The sequence below is a fragment of the Lepidothrix coronata genome, unplaced genomic scaffold (genome assembly GCF_001604755.1).
Source record: "Lepidothrix coronata isolate B3197 unplaced genomic scaffold, Lepidothrix_coronata-1.0 Scaffold116, whole genome shotgun sequence".
NCBI classification, from domain to species: domain Eukaryota; kingdom Metazoa; phylum Chordata; class Aves; order Passeriformes; family Pipridae; genus Lepidothrix; species Lepidothrix coronata.
In genome coordinates, this window is record NW_016690296.1 from 39,765 (window position 1) to 56,768 (window position 17,004).

Below are 17,004 nucleotides of genomic sequence, written 5' to 3' on the forward strand. Positions count from 1 at the left end.
CACAGGATGTGCTGAGGTGGAAAGGATCCCAAGCCTGGCAGAGCTCAAGGAGCGTTTGGACAACGCTCTCAGGCACGTGTGCGTGTCCTGTAGGGCCAGGAGATGGACTCGATGGTCGTTGTGGGTGCCCTCCCACTCAGAATAGCCTGTGATTCTTCCTGATGTTGAGGTGGAACTTCTTGTGGTTTAGTTCATGGCCGTTGCTCCCCGTCCTGTTGCTGGGTACCACTGAGGAGAGTCTGACACCGTCCGCTTGACACCATCTGCTTCACACCTGCCTTTGAAGCAATTGTATGGACTGATGAGACCCCCTCAGTCTTCTCCAGACTTAAACAGGCCCAGCTCCTGCAGTCTCTCCTCCTCATCTCTGGGGCTTCTGCTGGATCCTCTCCAGTAGCTCCTTATCTTTCCTGAACTGTCGAGACCAGAATCACACACAGCACTCCACATGTGACCTTGCTAGGGCAGAATGGAGGGGGAGGATCACCTCCCTCGACCCGCTGGCCACATTCTTCCCATTGCAAACCCTTCCCCTTAAACCCGTCTTTCTCCACTCCCCCCACAACTCCCCCTGCAAAAAAAAACACTCTCCCTGCCCCAAACCTTCTTCTTCCCCTCTGTATTTGCCCATGGCTGCCTGACTGACTGCTGTGGCCAACTGGGAGCACCCACTATAGGGAGACCAGGCCTGGAATTGGAACGTCCTTTTATTTACAAATTAAATGTACATGTCAAGACACAGCATAGCCACAAATCCCTAAATACCGTTAGTTCAGATGATATTTCTACCATGATCCATCAATAGGAAAGGCTGTATTTTGTGGAAAAATAAGCTCCAAAGTTAACGACACCATGTGAGTTGTGACAGCTGATGGAAAACAGAGTTGCGAGCAGCACAGGGACAGCACAGAACTGACCACCCACAAACTGAGGGCAGATAAGCAAAAACGGGTTTCCAAACACTCATGAGATAAAACCAGTCAAGTTTTACACGTCCCATTCCCCCAGGGACCTAAAGGAATGATGACTTCAGTTACTGAGCCATTTCACGTGCCACAGCTCAGTATTCCACAACGATATTCCTTTCTGCACCATTAACAACAGCCAGACAACAGGCCCCATGAAACACCCCAAAAAACCCCGCCTGAACATGGGGTCAGAGGTGGGAAGGGAAAAGGAATCTAACCCAAAGTGACACGTGCATTAGCAAGGGTTTCAAAGGAACAGCTGTGAAGATTTGCACATTTAAACGTTGTATTTCTTGCACAAACATTTTCTTCAATGTCAAGGCGAAAGTGCTTTCCGATCCAGATCAGGCAGCCCACCAAAATATGACAATTTCAGCAGCTGCTCTCGTCACTATGCATTAAAAAGAAACCCCTCAGGCGGGCAGCAGTTAGGCAAGAGAAAGCCCAGCTTCCTCGGAAATCCTCCAAGCCAGCTCCTGCCCTTGTCACACACCAACAACCACTACTTTCCTCAGACAAGGCCTGGCCCTAGGCCAGAAAGCCACCATCTCAGGGGCTCTTTGCATGCAAGAAATCCAGCAGCAATGGCAGTGCGAGCTCTGTCCTCGGCCCGGACCCGAGCCACTTCCATGGCAGTCCACTGTGCCAACAGCAGTAAGGGATCCTCCTCTCGCCTGCACAGACCTGGCAGCTTTAGCCCCTGGAAACTCAGATGGGTTGTTCCCACTGTTCAGTCACCTGTATCAAGAGGAGAAAAGCAGAATGACATTCCAGACAGGCTAGCAAAACCACAGAGGTGCTCCCTGGTGACAGGCTTCCTTTATTTTGATTTATTACGCATCCTTACCTTGCTGAAGCTGTGCACTTACACTTCTGTGCTTCACAGATCAGACAACTCGAATTGTTTTTACCCCTCCTCACATGCAGGCAGCCAGTTTCCCCTTTTTTTGTTGTTCTATCAGCTTGCCCAACCCCAACTTCGTGAGCTGCTTCATTTCCAACACCAATGCCCAGCCCCTCATCTCGGGAAAATGATTTACCTGGCACAGCAAGCCGTGTACTGCCCTCAGTAAGAGGTCTGTCAGAGCTACATGTCCTGACCAAGATAAAAGAATTTTCCTATTGTACTTCCCAGCTAGGTAAGTGTTCATGGAACTATCCCTCTGGGAGCCGTCAGGAGGCTACAGCAGAAATTAAAGCCCACCTTTTACAGGCAGGATCTTCTCCCTAAGGCTAGTGTTCAACTCTGGGGAAGCTGGCTTCTGATGCATCTGGCATCAAGGCCCCTGACTGCTGTAAATTGGAAAAGAAAGAGACAGGATCAATTTGCAAGTGTAGGATCAATACAGAGAACCATCACAAACCACCTCCTAAGGATGCATGAAATGCCAACTGAAAACAAATCCGTCCTTCGGTCAAATCGGACTTCCCAAATGCTCCCCCAGCAAAAGGCAGTTAAGATCCCAAGGCAAGTTCAGCTCCTGCTGAGAGTCACACTGGAAATCCCTGGGCTGTGCTGCTCAGAAAGTCACAAACCAAACAAATGCAGAGCAACACAAACCATTTTATTGCTTTGATACCTGCTGCGAGGACAGGCTCGAGTTATGAAGGTCGATAGCGGCGAGGGAGGGGACTCGGGACTCTGGAACTGTTTTATTTTCCTTCTTCAGAAATCTGGGATGCCACGCTGCAAAACACAACCAAGGCATGCAGCGTGAAGTAAAAACAAGAGCTGACTGCCACTTATTTAGTACCCAGGTTTTATTTAGAGGACATCAGAGCTCCTACCTTCCACTCCTCTCAGCTCGGGGAGGTGATTCAGTTCTGGCAAACGCACATCTGCCTTGGAGAATTCCCATTTCTTCCTATTCGCCTGAAGGATGTTTTTTTCATTAGTAACCTGTAATCAAGGGCATAAGGACCAGCTCATGAAAACACAGAAAAAAAATGATGCTATTTTCAAGGTTAAAAAAAGCATCAGCCCAGCAGTGTTCTGCTGCAGCTGGAATTTGTACAAGAAAAGGCTCTGATGTGTGTGAAGGAATTCAACCTGCTCAAGGCTCATTTATGCACTATAAACAATGGAAAAGCAGCAGCAAAAATAAAAACAATCATCTAAGTGAGGCTGCTTTCTGAGAGATAAAGTGTACCACTTGGAGAATGGCTGGGATTAGTTATTTGGAAAAAAGCAAACGTTCCTTGCTGACACAGAAAGAATCGTGCCTAGGCGGAGAGAGCAGTGGAAAACTTTCCATTCCACTTGTTTTCCTTATCAATTTTTAATGCATTTATGACATGACTAAACAAGGCCCTGACTGCATTAAATCCAACCCCTCACTTCTGCTTCAGTACCACAGCACACATGGTCTGCTTTTCCTGGCCAGGCAGGAGGCCATGGATATACTCCAGATCTCACAGATATCCTGTGCTGGACTGCTTCCAGCATTTAAAGTTGTTTTTTGACACAAAGTGTGTTTTATGTAAGATAACTATTAGCGAAGGATAACAAACAACGAACCCGTAGGGAAAAAAAGGGGCAAAGAAAAGAGCATTTCTAGTTGGGAGCAATGGTGAAGGATGGAACATTTGGAATTCTTGACAATTAAACACGTAACTGGGGCCTGAATTTTACTTTTATTTTATTTTTGCTTTGCCAAAGGGGAAAGACAGGCGACTCACCGGTGTCAGGCTGACGCTGTAATGGCCTGCAGGAGAAGGCCTCTGTTGCTTTAGCAATGGGTTCAAGTATTTTTTACTCTTTTCATCAAGTCTGTAATCAAAAACGCCCCAAACTTCGTATTAATCGAGGTAAGGCGGCAAATGTAAAAACAACAAAGGCAAGATATCCCAAAGTCACATTCCCACATCCCAGTCCCTCAGCAACAGGGATGATGGAGCCCTCCTAGCTCTGCTCCCATACCTGTAATTAAGGCTCCCGGGCACGGGGCCCATCCCAAAGGTAGGAGAAAAGTTCTGGTTGATGGGAGGGATCACTATGCCCGGGTTCTTGGCGTAGTCCAAGCTGCTGCTGGAATCTTTCAGGCTGGTCTGAGGGCTGATTTTGAACGGGTTGACGGCGCTGTCGTAGAGGAAGCTCAGGTTGGAGCATCGGTCTGTTTTCTCTGCATCGGCTTTAGAGCGCTTCGTCTTCAACAGCTTCTCCTCTCTGCTCCTTGGGCCAAAATCCTGTTTGGGAAGATAAAGCATCACCTTTCCCTTCCTGTCATGTTAAAAAAGCAGCTTGCAGCAGCACATACAGGGGGACAAAAAAAAAAAAAGTCAAAAGCCTAAACCTAAACACGCGCGATTCCGCAAGGATCTGATGGAGATGGAACTGTTTTTATTAGAAAACCTCTGGTTTCCATCAAACAGGAGGAAACTTGTCAGGGTTCCAGCACCCTCTGTAAATAAAGCTACTTCAGAACGGAATCAGGAATGATGGAGGAAGAGCAGCCACATCCTGTGCCACTTCCAAAGAAATTAAATAAAAATTGGGCCCAATGTCACCTCAAAGTCATTCTGAAGCCTCCTTACTACCCAATTGTAAACAAAATATTTCATTTTTAATTTTTTAACTATTTTAATTTTTTAAAATTTTGATTTTTAATTTTTTTATTTTTAATTTTTTAATTTTCAATTTTTAAACTTTCAAAATTTTTAACTTTTAATATTTTTTTTTAATTTTCAATTTGGAGACAGGGCTTTAAAACAGGTAAACAGCAGCATAGAGCATGTCTCCATGATTCAACATGCTTCCCCACTGTTTCTCCCTTCAGCTCTGTATTGCCAGGAACTGCATCACCATGTAGTTCACCTGCAAGGGACTGGCCAAAGATCCACCTGCAGACTCCCATGCCATTTGTTATGAATTTTAACTGCTACACACACATTGATATAATGATTTTAAAACATGAAAAAAAAAAAGAAATACAGTTGGGGGAAATACAGCCAAAATACAGTTGGGGGAAAAAAAAAAAAGATGGACCAACCTGGACACTGAATAATTTTCTTTCTTCTAAAACATCATCTTTCTCCCTTTTGCTGACTTTGGATTTTTTTTGTAACTGACGGTCTCTGGCATCTTTCTGGATCTTTAATTTAAGTTCCTCAGTAAACCTACATTCCAAGTAAGGATAAAGAAAAAAAAAATAAATAAAAGGGCTTCTGGTAAACTTAACACCATCATCAGTTGTTCAGCCCAGGCCCCCACAGACTTTTAAGCAACCAAACAAAACATGCTTTCTGACTAGTAGGAAGCTAAATATGATGTATACCTTAAAATAAATAAAATCTTAAGCATACATTTTTCACATTGCAGCAACAAAGGTGCTTGTATCCCAGTCTGGAGTAGATGCAGAGAGTGAATATAGTGTTAAACTGTACTGCCCAAAATGCTGTGACACTGGGGAATTAATGTCACAACAAGGTGAACGTGCCACTGCCACGTGTTCCCTTCCAACTGTTCTCCTATTTCCAGGAAGGCCAAACCCAAACAAGAATCCCAAGACATTCAGTAGCTCTCAGCTCTGCAAAGCCAGCGTGCCATCTAAGAGCACAACTGCTTCACCTCCTGAGGCTGCTCTGAGCAAGAAATGAGCTGCTTTACCTCTCAGCAAACCCGTCCTGGTTAAAGAAATTGTGCTGCAAGAGTTCGGCGCAGGACGGTCTTTTGTCCGGGTCGATCTGCAAACACTCCTGTCAAACCAACGTGAACGTGAGAAATCAGGCATGAAACCAAGGCTTTATCCTGCCTGAGAGAGGGTAAGAACAAGGCTCCTCCCTGGAGGATATGCAGCGATCCCTCTGGCTCGGGAGGTGAGGGCTGAGTGCCCCCCATCACCCAGGACTGTGGTATCCTCGCAGCCCTCGCTAAGCTGCCAATCCAAGGAGTTGCTCACTGCATGGGGAGCTGAGAGAAAGGCACTTTAATAGCCCTGTACTCATCTGCACAAGGTGAAGGACAAGTAAACAGAGGAATGTCCGTAGGAACAGTTAATTACCTTGGTTAAATCCAGCACGGCAGCAGAGAGCTTGGGATAGCGTTTGTCCAGAGATTCCACCTCCTTCACCTCAGGCAGCCTCATGCCAGCAAAGAGGGGATTTTTATAGAATAACTCTTGGTGCCTTGGAATTAAATTACCTGGAATCACACAAACGAAGCAGCCACATGGAAAAAAAATAGAGGACGGTGAAAGATTTGAGAGGCTGAAATACTGGGTCAGCATTACTGTGAGGCTCCAGTCTGGGTTGTTCCTTTCCCACCCTTCAAAACAAATTTGATCCCTTCACTCCTGAGCAGGCACTAGGCTGTTCTTACCCAGGCATTTGGTGATATGGTAGAGCTGGTCAATGTCTGAATCTCCAGGGAAAAGGGGCTCTCCTGTAAGCATTTCTGTTATCAGGGAGCCAATAGCCCACACGTCCACAGCCCTGGGAATAAAAACAACACCATCCCGGCTCAGCACGGCTTCGTTCGTTGCTTTGTTCCAAAGGCTGAGGCGGTGGAGAAGATGGAGCACTCCCTCCCTGCTCCCCACAACCCTTCACAGCCTCACAGGCCAGACTTACTTGCCATACTTGCTGTCTCCCACCAGCAGCTCTGGAGCTCTGTACCACCGGGTCGCCACGTACTCCGTGTAAACTTCCCCGGAAGCTGCCAAGGGACGGGCAAATCCGAAGTCGCAAAGCTTCACAACTCCCGACTGGGAAACCAGGATGTTCTCTGGCTTAATATCCCGATGGATTATCTGCACAGGGGAAAGCAAGTCGAGACAAATTCCCCATTTGTACATAGCAAACTGACTGGCTCAGCAAAAACCGCAGGTTTCTCACGCTCGGGTAGAAAATTACAGAACCCCTAACTTCAGAAACATTTATTTTATGTAACTCTCTGCCTTTTCAGCCAAAGCTTTGTTTCTGTAAGTTTTAATATATAGCTGAATATATGCTTCTGTATCTATTTCTTTTCACTGCTGAGCTGATTCCTGGCACGTACTTACATTATGACTGTGACAAAAGGCAATTCCTCTGGTAATCTGGAATAAGTATTTCCGAACCCTGTCGTAGTCCAGGCCGTTGGGAGACGCCTCCAGGTCATCGAGCACTGTGTGATCCACAAATTCAAACACCAGATACCATCGTTTCTTCCTCTTGCACACCTCCAGCAGGTTCACCAGATTCTCATGCCTGAGTTGCTGTAATAAAACAGGGAATATTTAGTGAGAGCTGGATGGTTTATAACAGGAAAGAATGGAGACTTTTAACTCCAACCCAGCTGGGACTTTGCCAAAAAATGCAACTTAAGTAAAAAGTGAGGGGGGGAGGGGGAAGGGAACTGTATTTTCCAGTTATTTTGTCATCACGTTCTGACCAGCCCCAGCCCCAATTTGCTACACCCCCAAGAATCCACCCCCAATTTGTTACACATTTATCCCACACCAACACAACAGGCCACACTCCAGTGCACAGTTATTTATTAGCTGGAGCCTGGCAGGGAAATATCACCAGAGGCTGCCTGGAGGCAGCACCAGAGCCCAGGGATCTCACTGAGGGAGATGAAAAAGGACTGCAGAGCACGGGGAATTGAAGGGGAAGCTCTGCCAGTCCAGAGGCAGTGCCAGCCAACCTGCACCTGGGTCTGCCCAGATTACCTGGAAGGTCTGAAAAAGAGAAGAATTTTAAAAGGACGAACTCTCTTCTCAGGAATTGTTTATTCCCAGTACAGGAGACCTGAAGAGGTTTTGCTGGTTTTAGCTGCAGTTACATTTTCTGCCCAAACTCCAGAACAAGAAAAGAGAAACGAAAGATGAATAAATAAAATCAGGTTCACAAGGAGCAAGGGAAGAAACCACAAACAGACTGAATCTTCAGCTATTTGCTTTCACTGTGAGAGGCCACCCTTACAGAGCTATATATGGAAGTGTTCCCCTTGCTAAGATTCCACTTACCCAGGAAAACAAGTTAATTCCCAACACACCTGGGAGGTGCTACGTGCTCTGACTCAGTGACTCAGCGAGCCCGACAGATCAGGAACAATCCAGGCTCACACAGATCCACTTTAGAAGTGTTTGAGGGGATAATACCTGGAGCTGCTGGATGTGTCTCAAGGTCCAGCACATACATCTCTAAGATTCTGCAGTTCTTGCAGTGATGGCAAACATCACTTTTTTTCCCTTCAGAGCACAGAGACTATATAATCTGGTAGATTTAGGAAGAGACACTTGTGGCAGCTAAGAGGGCAGGACACAGGGAATACTTTGCCTGTATTCCCACCTCTGCAAGTCCCCACATCAGAGGAAAAGCCTGGATGCACTCCAAGTGTAATAAGGCTTTTCTTCATTTCTTCACCAGACACATCTATGTCCCAACGTTTAGAATTCCCACCCTCCACTAACCCAGGTTGCTCCGAGCTCCATCCCACCTGGCCTTTAAACACTCCCAGGGATGGGGCAGCCACAGCTTCTCTGGGCAACCTGTGCCAGGGCCTCCCCACCCTCACAGGGAAGACTTTCTTTCTAATATCCAATCTAAACCTACTTTCTTCTAGTTTGAATCCATCCCCCCCTGTCCTGTCACTACAATACCGATACCAGGCAAATCCCACACTCCAACAGCAAAGGACTACATGTGGATCGGTAAGGTTCAGGGAATCTGACACCTGTCCTCCTCCAGCCTTTCACCTGGCAGGAAAGTGCCACGAATAAAAGAAAATAAAGGAAAACTTCCCTAGAAGCATTTTTCCGTATCAGGTGACACCGGCACCCCCCAGTCTGGTGTCACAGACGCAGGTCACCGTTCACCTGCAGGTGTTAAAAGCTCAGCTTTCTTTCATTTTCGGCTGATTCACAGCAGCCAGAACAAGAATTCGGGACAAAACAGGGGGGTCGCAGTTACCACCAGGAGGCAACAGAGACCTCGAGCTTTTCCCCGCTGAACACCGGGCACATAAACAAGACTCTTCCAATCCAGGATTCGCCGGGTGAATATCCAGCACGGCACCCAGGCAAAGGGGAAAGCAGCTCTCGCAAGGCTACGACGCAAAAGGCTGAATTAATCCAGGGAAATACAAACAGGGCCAAATCGAGCCTCTTTCGGCTTGGATTTCGTTAGTTAATACGCCGTAAGCGACGACCAGAAGCTGACAAGACGCTGCGCTGCGACAAAAAAAAAGCCGAAGGAGTGTGAAGGAGGGGCTGAACGCGGAGCCACGAGTTTAAAGCAGAAAACCCTTAACATTTTAAACACGAGGCCATTAAAAAGGGCCCCCCCCGGGCGGCCCACCTTGAGCAGCTTGATCTCCCTCACGGCGATCTTCCTCACCGCCGCGTCGTCCTCGCTCTCCAGGAACTTCTTGACGGCCACGATCTGCCCGCTCTCCCTGTTCCTGCACTTGGTCACCACCCCGTAGCTGCCTTCCCCCACCAGCCCCAGCACCTGGTACTTCTCCATGGCCGGAGGGACCCGTCTGGAGGGCCCGGACCCGGCTGGAGAGGCCGGACCGGGATGCAGCGACTGGACCGGGATGGAGGGACCCGGGATGGCCTCGGCCCCCGGTCCAGCGCGGCGTCGCCGGGGCAACGGCCCGCCGTAAAGCGCCGCCGCGCCCCGCCTGTCGCAAAAGCCTGCGTGGAAACCTGCTTGGCTCACAAAGAGTAAAAAAGAAAACGGGCCTTATAAAATATTATGAATATAAAACGTTATAAAGCTCGCTTGCATAAAGCCAGTAAGGCACGTAAAGGAGAAATGGCTAAAGCAACCTTGCACTTTTGAGCAGAGCGCCGCGTTAAAAGGCAGCCTGAAAAACACTGAACTATTCCCCCTGTGCTGCTGGGAGGCTGCTGATGTTGCCAAGGATGCGGCCATGGAAAAGGCGGAATAATTTGCTTTTAGATTTAGATGTCTGTGCCAGTGCCCTTGCTGTGCGTTTTGTCTTAAAAAGATGGCAGTTTCTGCACATACTACCTGCAACTTAACACCAGGCACGAACCCTTCAGGAGGCAGGAAAGCTGAAGCATCCCTGTGTGTTTACTGACGGAGACTTCATCCAAGATATTCTTAATCCAACTTCCTCTTGTTCTTTCCATCCAGCCACGGATGTAGCAGCACATGACGGTCTTCTGCTCACAGTGACTTGTCTTGCCCTGGACAGGAGTGGCACGGCAGGACACGTGTAGGAAAACACAACCAGAGGCTGCAGAAACAAAGACATTCCATGTGGATATTCCCGATATTCTCTCCTCGGTTTGGTGGCCTCCATTTCACAGCTGAGGGTACTGTAGAAAAAGAGGTGTCCAATTTCTCTGAAGAAATTTATGGGCACCTCTCAGGCTGGAACTGCTGCAACATCCCTCTTTGGGAGAGGAACAATATATGCCTTGCCAAAAACGCCAATTCCCCAGGAAATGGAGGCATCATATATATCCCAATGATACTTTCTGGAACCTTTACTGCATTTCTCTTGAGTCACATCGATATGAGTCACCTTCTGCAACTAATTCTTGGTTGTTTTCACGTCTCCTTCACCTTCATCCTCACTCTCTGCATGCAATTACTGTAATGAACCTTTCCAGGCTGACCTCACATTTCCAGGGGGGCGAAAAAATATCAGAGCTCAGGGGGCATTGATTTATTATATTCCTCCTACCTTCTCCTGCTCATCAGTAGCAAGTGCCTTCTCTGGGTCCTGGCATCTGTCCCGTGCTGCTAATGGAGAGCTGACTTGGAATCCAATTAACTCCTCCACCCCTGAGATACTTTTGGATCCATCAAATGAAAGGAACAAACCACACGTATACAATGTCACCATTAACTTGTCATGGACAAAGGGGGATGGATTCAAACAGAAAAAGAGCAGTGTTAAATTGGATATTAGGAAAAACATTCTTCTCTGTGAGGGTGGTGAGGCCCTGGCACAGGTTGCCCAGAGAAGCTGTGGCTGCCCCGACCCTGGAAGTGTCCAAGGCCAGGCTGGATGGGGCTTGGAGCAGCCTGGGATAGCGGAAGGTGTCAGGGAGCCAAGCCAGAACTGGATGAGCTTTAAGGTCCCTCCCAGGATTCTGTGATTCCATGTGTCAGTGTGGTGCTATAGTTTAAAGCCCGAGAGCCTGAAGAATGGATGAGATACCTTGCTAAACCTTACAGTGCCCGTGTTCCAGGTATGTTTGGCAGTCTGGTGGTACCTCAATGGCACTGACCGAGTCCAGGCTTGATTAACGGGGGAGAAACCCTTTTTTTCCTCTCATAACAACAGGGACCTTGAACCGGGTTCCTCCTTCTCCAAACCGTGGCGACGCTTTCTCACCCTGACCACGGGAACCCTGTAACATTTTTTTTTTTAACTCTCCTTTTCAAACACAGGCTACGCGGAGCCCCTCCCACCTCCGAGGAGCCCGGGGAAAGCCGGGTTCGGGGCGGTGCCGGGTTCGGGGCGGGCTGATGCCGATGTGATGCCGGAGCCGTGGGCGGTGCCGGCGGCCGGGGCGAGCAGCATCGCCCGCCCCTGCGCAGCCATGAGGCTGTGCCGGCCCTTTGTTCCCGGGGGTCCGCGGCCGCCCATCCCGATGGCCGGGGCGGCTTGAGCCCGGCGGGAAGGGAGGAGGAGGAGGAGGAGGAGGAGCTGTTCCCAGCAGGATGCGATGGGGAACTGCTGGGCGCAGTGGTGCTGCGGGCTGTTCTTCCGGAGGGACGCGGGCCGGCTGCAGCGCGGCGGAGGGTGAGCGGGGGGACCGCGGCTGCCCCTTTCCCCTCCCCGGGGCGGGGAGGTGCCGGCACAGCCCGGCCCCGCCTTCCCGGGGGCCCCCGAGGGGCAGGAGGGGGGTCACAGGGCTGCGGGGCGCACCCAGAGGTCGCATCGCGTCGCCCCCGCAGCCCCTCGCCCCTTCCCGCAGGGAGCCGCGGCATCCCGGGGGGATGGAGGTGGATGGAGGCGCCGGGGAGCCCGCTGGGCTCCGTGCGGTTTGTGCGGTCGGGGGTAATGCACTTCCAGGGTAACCGGCTCCTTACCCGTTCCAGCAGTGTTGTTTTTCCGGCAGGAGACGCTTGGGAAGGTTTTTCGGGTCAGCTCCCGAAACCTGTGCGGGCGGCCGTGGTTTTGGGGTGGAAAAACACCCGGTTTTCTGCAGTGGGAGCTCGTCCGCTCTGTGAGTCAGAGGCTGAGGCGCTGTTGGGGTAAATCGGGAGCAGAAGGGTTCGGATGAACTCATATCTCTCGCAGAATGGTTGGAATGAACTCATGTCTCTTCATAGCTCTTGTAAACGTGTAACCCCGGTTTCATTCTGCAGCGGCCAGCTCATGGAAAAGAAGTGTGCAAACGGGAAGGAAATCCTACCTGTAAAAAAACAAACTTGTTTTTGTTTTTTTCCATATACCGACCAGTATTTGATATCTACCTATTGCTTATTTTTGATGTGTTAGGACAGAAGTAGTTCTAGACAGACACGCTGAGCATTTTACATGCTGCAAACCCGTGGCCTCTTATTTCACATCGGCTCTGGCAGGCAAGTCTCGCCTTCTCCTAAAAGGGCTTCAAGACAAGCTGCCTCTCAGAGAACTGGGTGAAAAACCAGGGCAGTGTGTGTAGAGGATACCTGCTTGTATTTTTAGTACCCTAGCAGAGGGTAGGAGAACATCTGAAATGCCTTGACAGCAGGCAGCACTTTCTTGTGTTCTGAAAAAAAAAACAGATAATGCTTGAAAGGTTCTTCCCCCACATGTTTTTTGCACAGTCTCCACTCATAGGCCAATACCCCAAATCTGCAAATTACATTGCTACAAAATTATGCACATTTGGCTACTTCTGGAACAGCATAATGTAATAATGCAGCTTATCAACTTCAGGATTATTTTAATCACTCAGAGCCCTCTCCCCCCTCCCAGTTTCATTATTTTTAGATGTTCCAAGATTCGAATGCAAGAAATAAACTCCCAGTTAAATAATTAAGTATAGAGTTTTTAACAAGTGTTTTGATAACCTGCAAGATTATAAGTTGCCTTACTTGGAACTGTGCTTAAAATACATATATATATATATGTATGGAGTGCTGTAAAGTTAATCTTTCTAATAACTTCAGGTCTTTGAAGCTCGTGTGGTTGTGAGCTTGGAAATAATTTACCTAACGCCTGGTGCTGTAAAGTGTTCCTGCCACGTGTCCCAGTTGCACTTGCCATGTAGTGCATGAATTCAAGTGGCCTTTCCCCCCTGGTTTCAGAGCAGTGAATCCACTGGAAACGGTTCCTTAAGTGGCAGGAAAGGTTGTGCAACAAGGAACGAGTGGGTTGTGCAACAAGTTGCCAGGGGAGACATTCCCTAAACTGACTTCCAAAGGAAAATGAGATGGAGATGAAACAGGATACGATTCAAATAATGCAGGCTTTGGCTGGCGTGTTGATTTTGTTATTGTGGAAGCAGGTGTTGGTTGCAAGTACTGAACAATCTTTTGTGCAAGTGGAGAACTCCCTGAGGGCCCTGGGTTTATTCCTGGTACCAGTCAGCACTTGCAACTGGAAACCCTGGTTTTCCAAACAGTTCGATGAGATGGATGTTGGACTGAAGTGTGTTTGCTTTTGAGTGTTCTCCTGGATGATGGCCAAACCCCTCTGGCTGGGTGAAAATGTATTCACAGGTAACGTGATACTGGGTTGGGTTTTGTAGAGGACAGTGTTAACTGTCCTCTATAAAAGAATTAAAACAGGAAGAATTCTGATTAAAGAAGCAAGGAGGAGGTGATTCCCTGTATAAAATTAGACAGTGAGTTTTTTGGGGGGTTTTTTTGGTAGGTGAAAAGTTTTTTCTTAACCTCTTTGTAGACATTTTTCTGAGGTGCAGCCTTGTAGCTGTGCCAAGGTGTGTTGTTGAACACTGATGTTGTACAGGGTGCCTGGAAAGAGTTAAGTGCCATGACGAGCAACAGCATTTTCAGAAATGGCCTGGAATCCTGTTTTTCGAGGGGAAAAAAAATGTATTAAAGGGATTGCAGAACACGCTGACAGTCTGTAAATGTCAAGTCCAGCATCTTGATAAATGATTTCATCTCGTGAGGGTTTTAGTTTTTTTCTCCAGTTCTACAGAAAACGTTTACATGCTTTTGCCTCTTTCCACTGTGGTAGCGACGCCGAGCTCAGGTTAACGAGTCAATTTGTTGAACACCTGAAGATTTTGTGGTTATTTTATACTTCCTTAAGCATATTTTAAAAGCTATTTTAAACTCTCGGGCTCATTTTCCTTCTGCTGTGTATTGAAGGCTCTTCTGTAGTGTAACTGCCTACTTCTTTTTCCAGATCCAAGTATTTTAGAACGTGTTCAACAGGAGAACACTTCACTATAGAGGTGAGTGCTTACAATTTATAGTGATGCAAGAAAAAGTGGGAAAAGCTGAATCCCAGCAATGCCCTTTAACACTTTTTGCAGTTTATGAACACTGAAGCATTCTGGGTTATTCCAGACCAAATTGATGCTGCACTGGGTGACATATAGTGGTCCTCACAGCACCTCAGAACATGAATACATCATCTCTCTTGCATCTATTATTTGGAAGAAAGAGAAGTATCTGTTATGATCTGATACTCATCACCAGAGCGTTCCATAGTCTGCCTGTTGCATCTGTCACCTCTGCTGTGTTGGGAGTGATTTTTCTGCTTGTCTCAAGTGCAGAATATTTAGTTCTTGATTGCAGGATCATGAATCAGATTGTACAGAAAGAACCTGATGGGGTTCCCTTACAGTTTGTTCGCTGTGGGGGGGGTCCTTTCTCGGCCTCCAAATTTCCCCCCTTTTTGCCCAGGGGAGTGTGAGGTTAGTTTGCATTAAGCTGAGATTCTTGGAATAATAACCTGGTTTATTTTCTGTGAGTGTTCTGTATGGTCTGGAAGTCCTGGGCCGTTCAGATTGCCCCCGTTACTGGGGATAACATTAATTACTGAAATTAATGCTTTCAAGAAAGGGGGCAGATGTACGTGGTGGAGGATTCCTGTTTTGGTGGACAACTTCCAGTTGTGAGAGGCTGTTCCTGCCGCAGAAATAGGATGGGGAAAAGAAGGTTTTGTTCTCCTCCCAGATTTTTAGGTCAATAAGGAGGTACTTGCTGTGGGTACTGACCTGACTAAATTTAAGATGACTGTACTAAGAACAGTACAGATAATTTCTGTTTGCTTATTTTTTAACGTGATAGCTGAGCTTCTGCTGGGCAGGTTTGTGCAGCGTAGAATGCTTTGGTTTTTAATTTGGACTCTTCTCCTTTTGGGAGAACGTAATATTTAAGAAAAGAAACGTTGCTAAGAAGGCAGGTCCTACTCTGAAAGTAATAATTCCTCTAAAATTAGAGACTTTCATAAATGCTGTTAACAGTCCCACTCATCATCGGAGTGTTTTAAATTTATTTCAAATTTATGTTTTAAAAAGACAAATGACATGGGTAATCATATTTGCTGTATGTCTGTAGTGGCTTGTTATATTGAATTGTAAAGATTATTTCCTTTCTTTTTCTCTGCAGTTTGAGAACCTCGTGGAAAGTGATGAGGTGGGTACCTGGAGAATCCTGGGAAACCTCAGATAATCCTTAAAAGCGGTTCCAAGATGTGAATCTTCCTCCCGCTGTGTTCTTGACTTATATCACAGGGGGTTTTATCCTTCAAGTTGTCCTTGCTCTGGGAATGAGTATTTAACAGTGTGGATGAAGATCTAAGAGAAGAGATTTTTTTTGGGGGGGGGAATATGGGAAGTAACTCTTTCAGGAAGAGAGTGCTGTGGACTTTGGGAAGGCAAAAAGAAGAAGGGGGGGGGAAAGTGTGTTTGGGAAGACTTAAAGCAGAATTTGCTCCTGGTATAACTCTTGTGCAAAACTCAGCCAAGTGCTCTCTGCCTGAGAGCATAAATGGACCTGGGTGGCTTGACTAAGGAAATTTTTGGGAATGCTCTGTCTTTCCAATTATGGGTAAACTGGTTGAACTTGACCTTAAAACTTCACTCTTAAAAGTTTAACACAGCCTGTTGATGGGCAGGGCACACATCACGTTTTCAATGTATTTAAAAACACGAGGACTGATAGTTTGGTTCCCGAAATACACCACCAGAATATTTATTTTCAGTTGGATGTACTTACTTGTTTCACTTAGTCAGCCACTTCAGTTGATTGCATAGCAAGATTATTTTTAATTCCAAATGAAAACTGCATTTTTCCCCCCCTAATTGTAGAATCAATATATGGGAGAAACTGTGATTTCACATTGGTGCTTTTTTTTTTTTTTTAATTTTAACAGGGAGAAAGCCCAGGAAGCAGTCACAGGTAAGACTTGGAGGTTCAGGACCTCCCCTTCTCTTCCCTCTGCTTCCCCTCTGTGATAAACAAAATGAAGTAAGGGACAAACAAGGGGTGAAAACAAGTAAGGAAAAAGGGAGATTTATACTGCAGTGATAGTAATTGTTCTGTTCCAGTAGTTCTCTTAGCAAAGGTTTTGAAAATATGCTTCCCATAAAGATATAAATAATATATATATATAGTAATAATAAGGAGAGACAGCACTGCCCTGAGTGAGCTGGAACTTTGGAGCTCTGTTCTCAGGAGGAACAGCTCGTTGGATCTGCACAGAAGGGCCAGTCAGGAATGGCCACATGGATATGTTAAAGAGCAAATTAGGCTTGTCATGCATGAATTATAGATGGAGCCTTTCTGTGTTTCTCCCCTGCTTTCAGACCTCTGACCGAGGAAGAAATTGCTGACTTGAAAGAGAGACACTACGACTCCATTGCTGAAAAGCAGAGGGCTGTTGATCTGAAGCTGCAGTCAGAGGTGAGTGGTTACAGTGACTAGTCCAGTAGGGATGGGTTTCCTTTTAAAAAGAGTTAAAATCAACCATGAACGCCAGGAGAGTCCACGGAACAACTGGATTTTGGTCAGCAGTCGGTACTTTTTTAGTGTCCATAAACACAGATGGCTTCTTCTTAATACCCTCTTAGCTGAAAAATGGAATGAACAGGCCGGGTTTCTGACCAGGATCTGTTAAATTTAACCTTTTTTTTTTATTATTTTTAATGGGGAGTAT

At 47.0% G+C, this 17,004-nt stretch overlaps 2 protein-coding genes across 4 annotated transcripts in view; one reads left to right on the top strand and one right to left on the bottom strand.

The window, feature by feature from the left end:
• Nucleotides 1–689: 689 nt before the first annotated feature.
• On the bottom strand, nucleotides 690–9,556 carry CDKL2 (cyclin dependent kinase like 2). 2 transcript variants are annotated; one of them, XM_017825120.1, is made up of 13 exons: nucleotides 9,249–9,556; nucleotides 6,968–7,162; nucleotides 6,537–6,715; nucleotides 6,286–6,398; nucleotides 5,969–6,108; nucleotides 5,575–5,663; nucleotides 4,958–5,084; nucleotides 3,889–4,154; nucleotides 3,648–3,738; nucleotides 2,757–2,868; nucleotides 2,549–2,655; nucleotides 2,173–2,261; nucleotides 690–1,706 (listed from the first exon to the last, which is right to left on the bottom strand). In XM_017825120.1, exons 1-12 carry the CDS (start codon nucleotides 9,414–9,416, stop codon nucleotides 2,202–2,204), a joined length of 1,647 nt encoding a protein of 548 aa, XP_017680609.1. In that variant the 5' UTR covers nucleotides 9,417–9,556; the 3' UTR covers nucleotides 690–1,706; nucleotides 2,173–2,201. The 2 variants fall into 2 exon arrangements, with proteins under 2 accessions (XP_017680609.1, XP_017680610.1); XM_017825121.1 differs by lacking the exon at nucleotides 2,173–2,261.
• A 1,910-nt stretch (nucleotides 9,557–11,466) lies between these two features.
• The window catches only part of AP1AR (adaptor related protein complex 1 associated regulatory protein), a 13,704-nt gene continuing 8,166 nt past the window's right edge, over nucleotides 11,467–17,004 (top strand). Inside the window, exons 1-5 of one of the 2 annotated variants that reach the window (XM_017825123.1) lie at nucleotides 11,467–11,679; nucleotides 14,245–14,293; nucleotides 15,456–15,482; nucleotides 16,222–16,247; nucleotides 16,655–16,751. In XM_017825123.1, the coding sequence (XP_017680612.1) occupies nucleotides 11,603–11,679; nucleotides 14,245–14,293; nucleotides 15,456–15,482; nucleotides 16,222–16,247; nucleotides 16,655–16,751 (276 nt within the window). In that variant the 5' untranslated portion in view covers nucleotides 11,467–11,602. The remainder of the gene's footprint in view (nucleotides 11,680–14,244; nucleotides 14,294–15,455; nucleotides 15,483–16,221; nucleotides 16,248–16,654; nucleotides 16,752–17,004) is intronic. The other variant, XM_017825122.1, reaches the window with a different exon arrangement.

What these genes read in the sequence shown, in the direction of transcription:
- CDKL2 (XM_017825120.1), bottom strand. Translation starts at nt 9,416, where the DNA reads ATGGAGAAGTACCAGGTGCTGGGGCTGGTGGGGGAAGGCAGCTACGGG. An exon ending in GGAGACAGCAAGTATGGCAA is followed by an intron (nt 6,399 to 6,536) that starts GTAAGTCTGGCC and finishes TTTTATTCCCAG; the next exon opens with GGCTGTGGACGTGTGGGCTA. An exon ending in CCATATCACCAAATGCCTGG is followed by an intron (nt 6,109 to 6,285) that starts GTAAGAACAGCC and finishes GTGTGATTCCAG; the next exon opens with GTAATTTAATTCCAAGGCAC.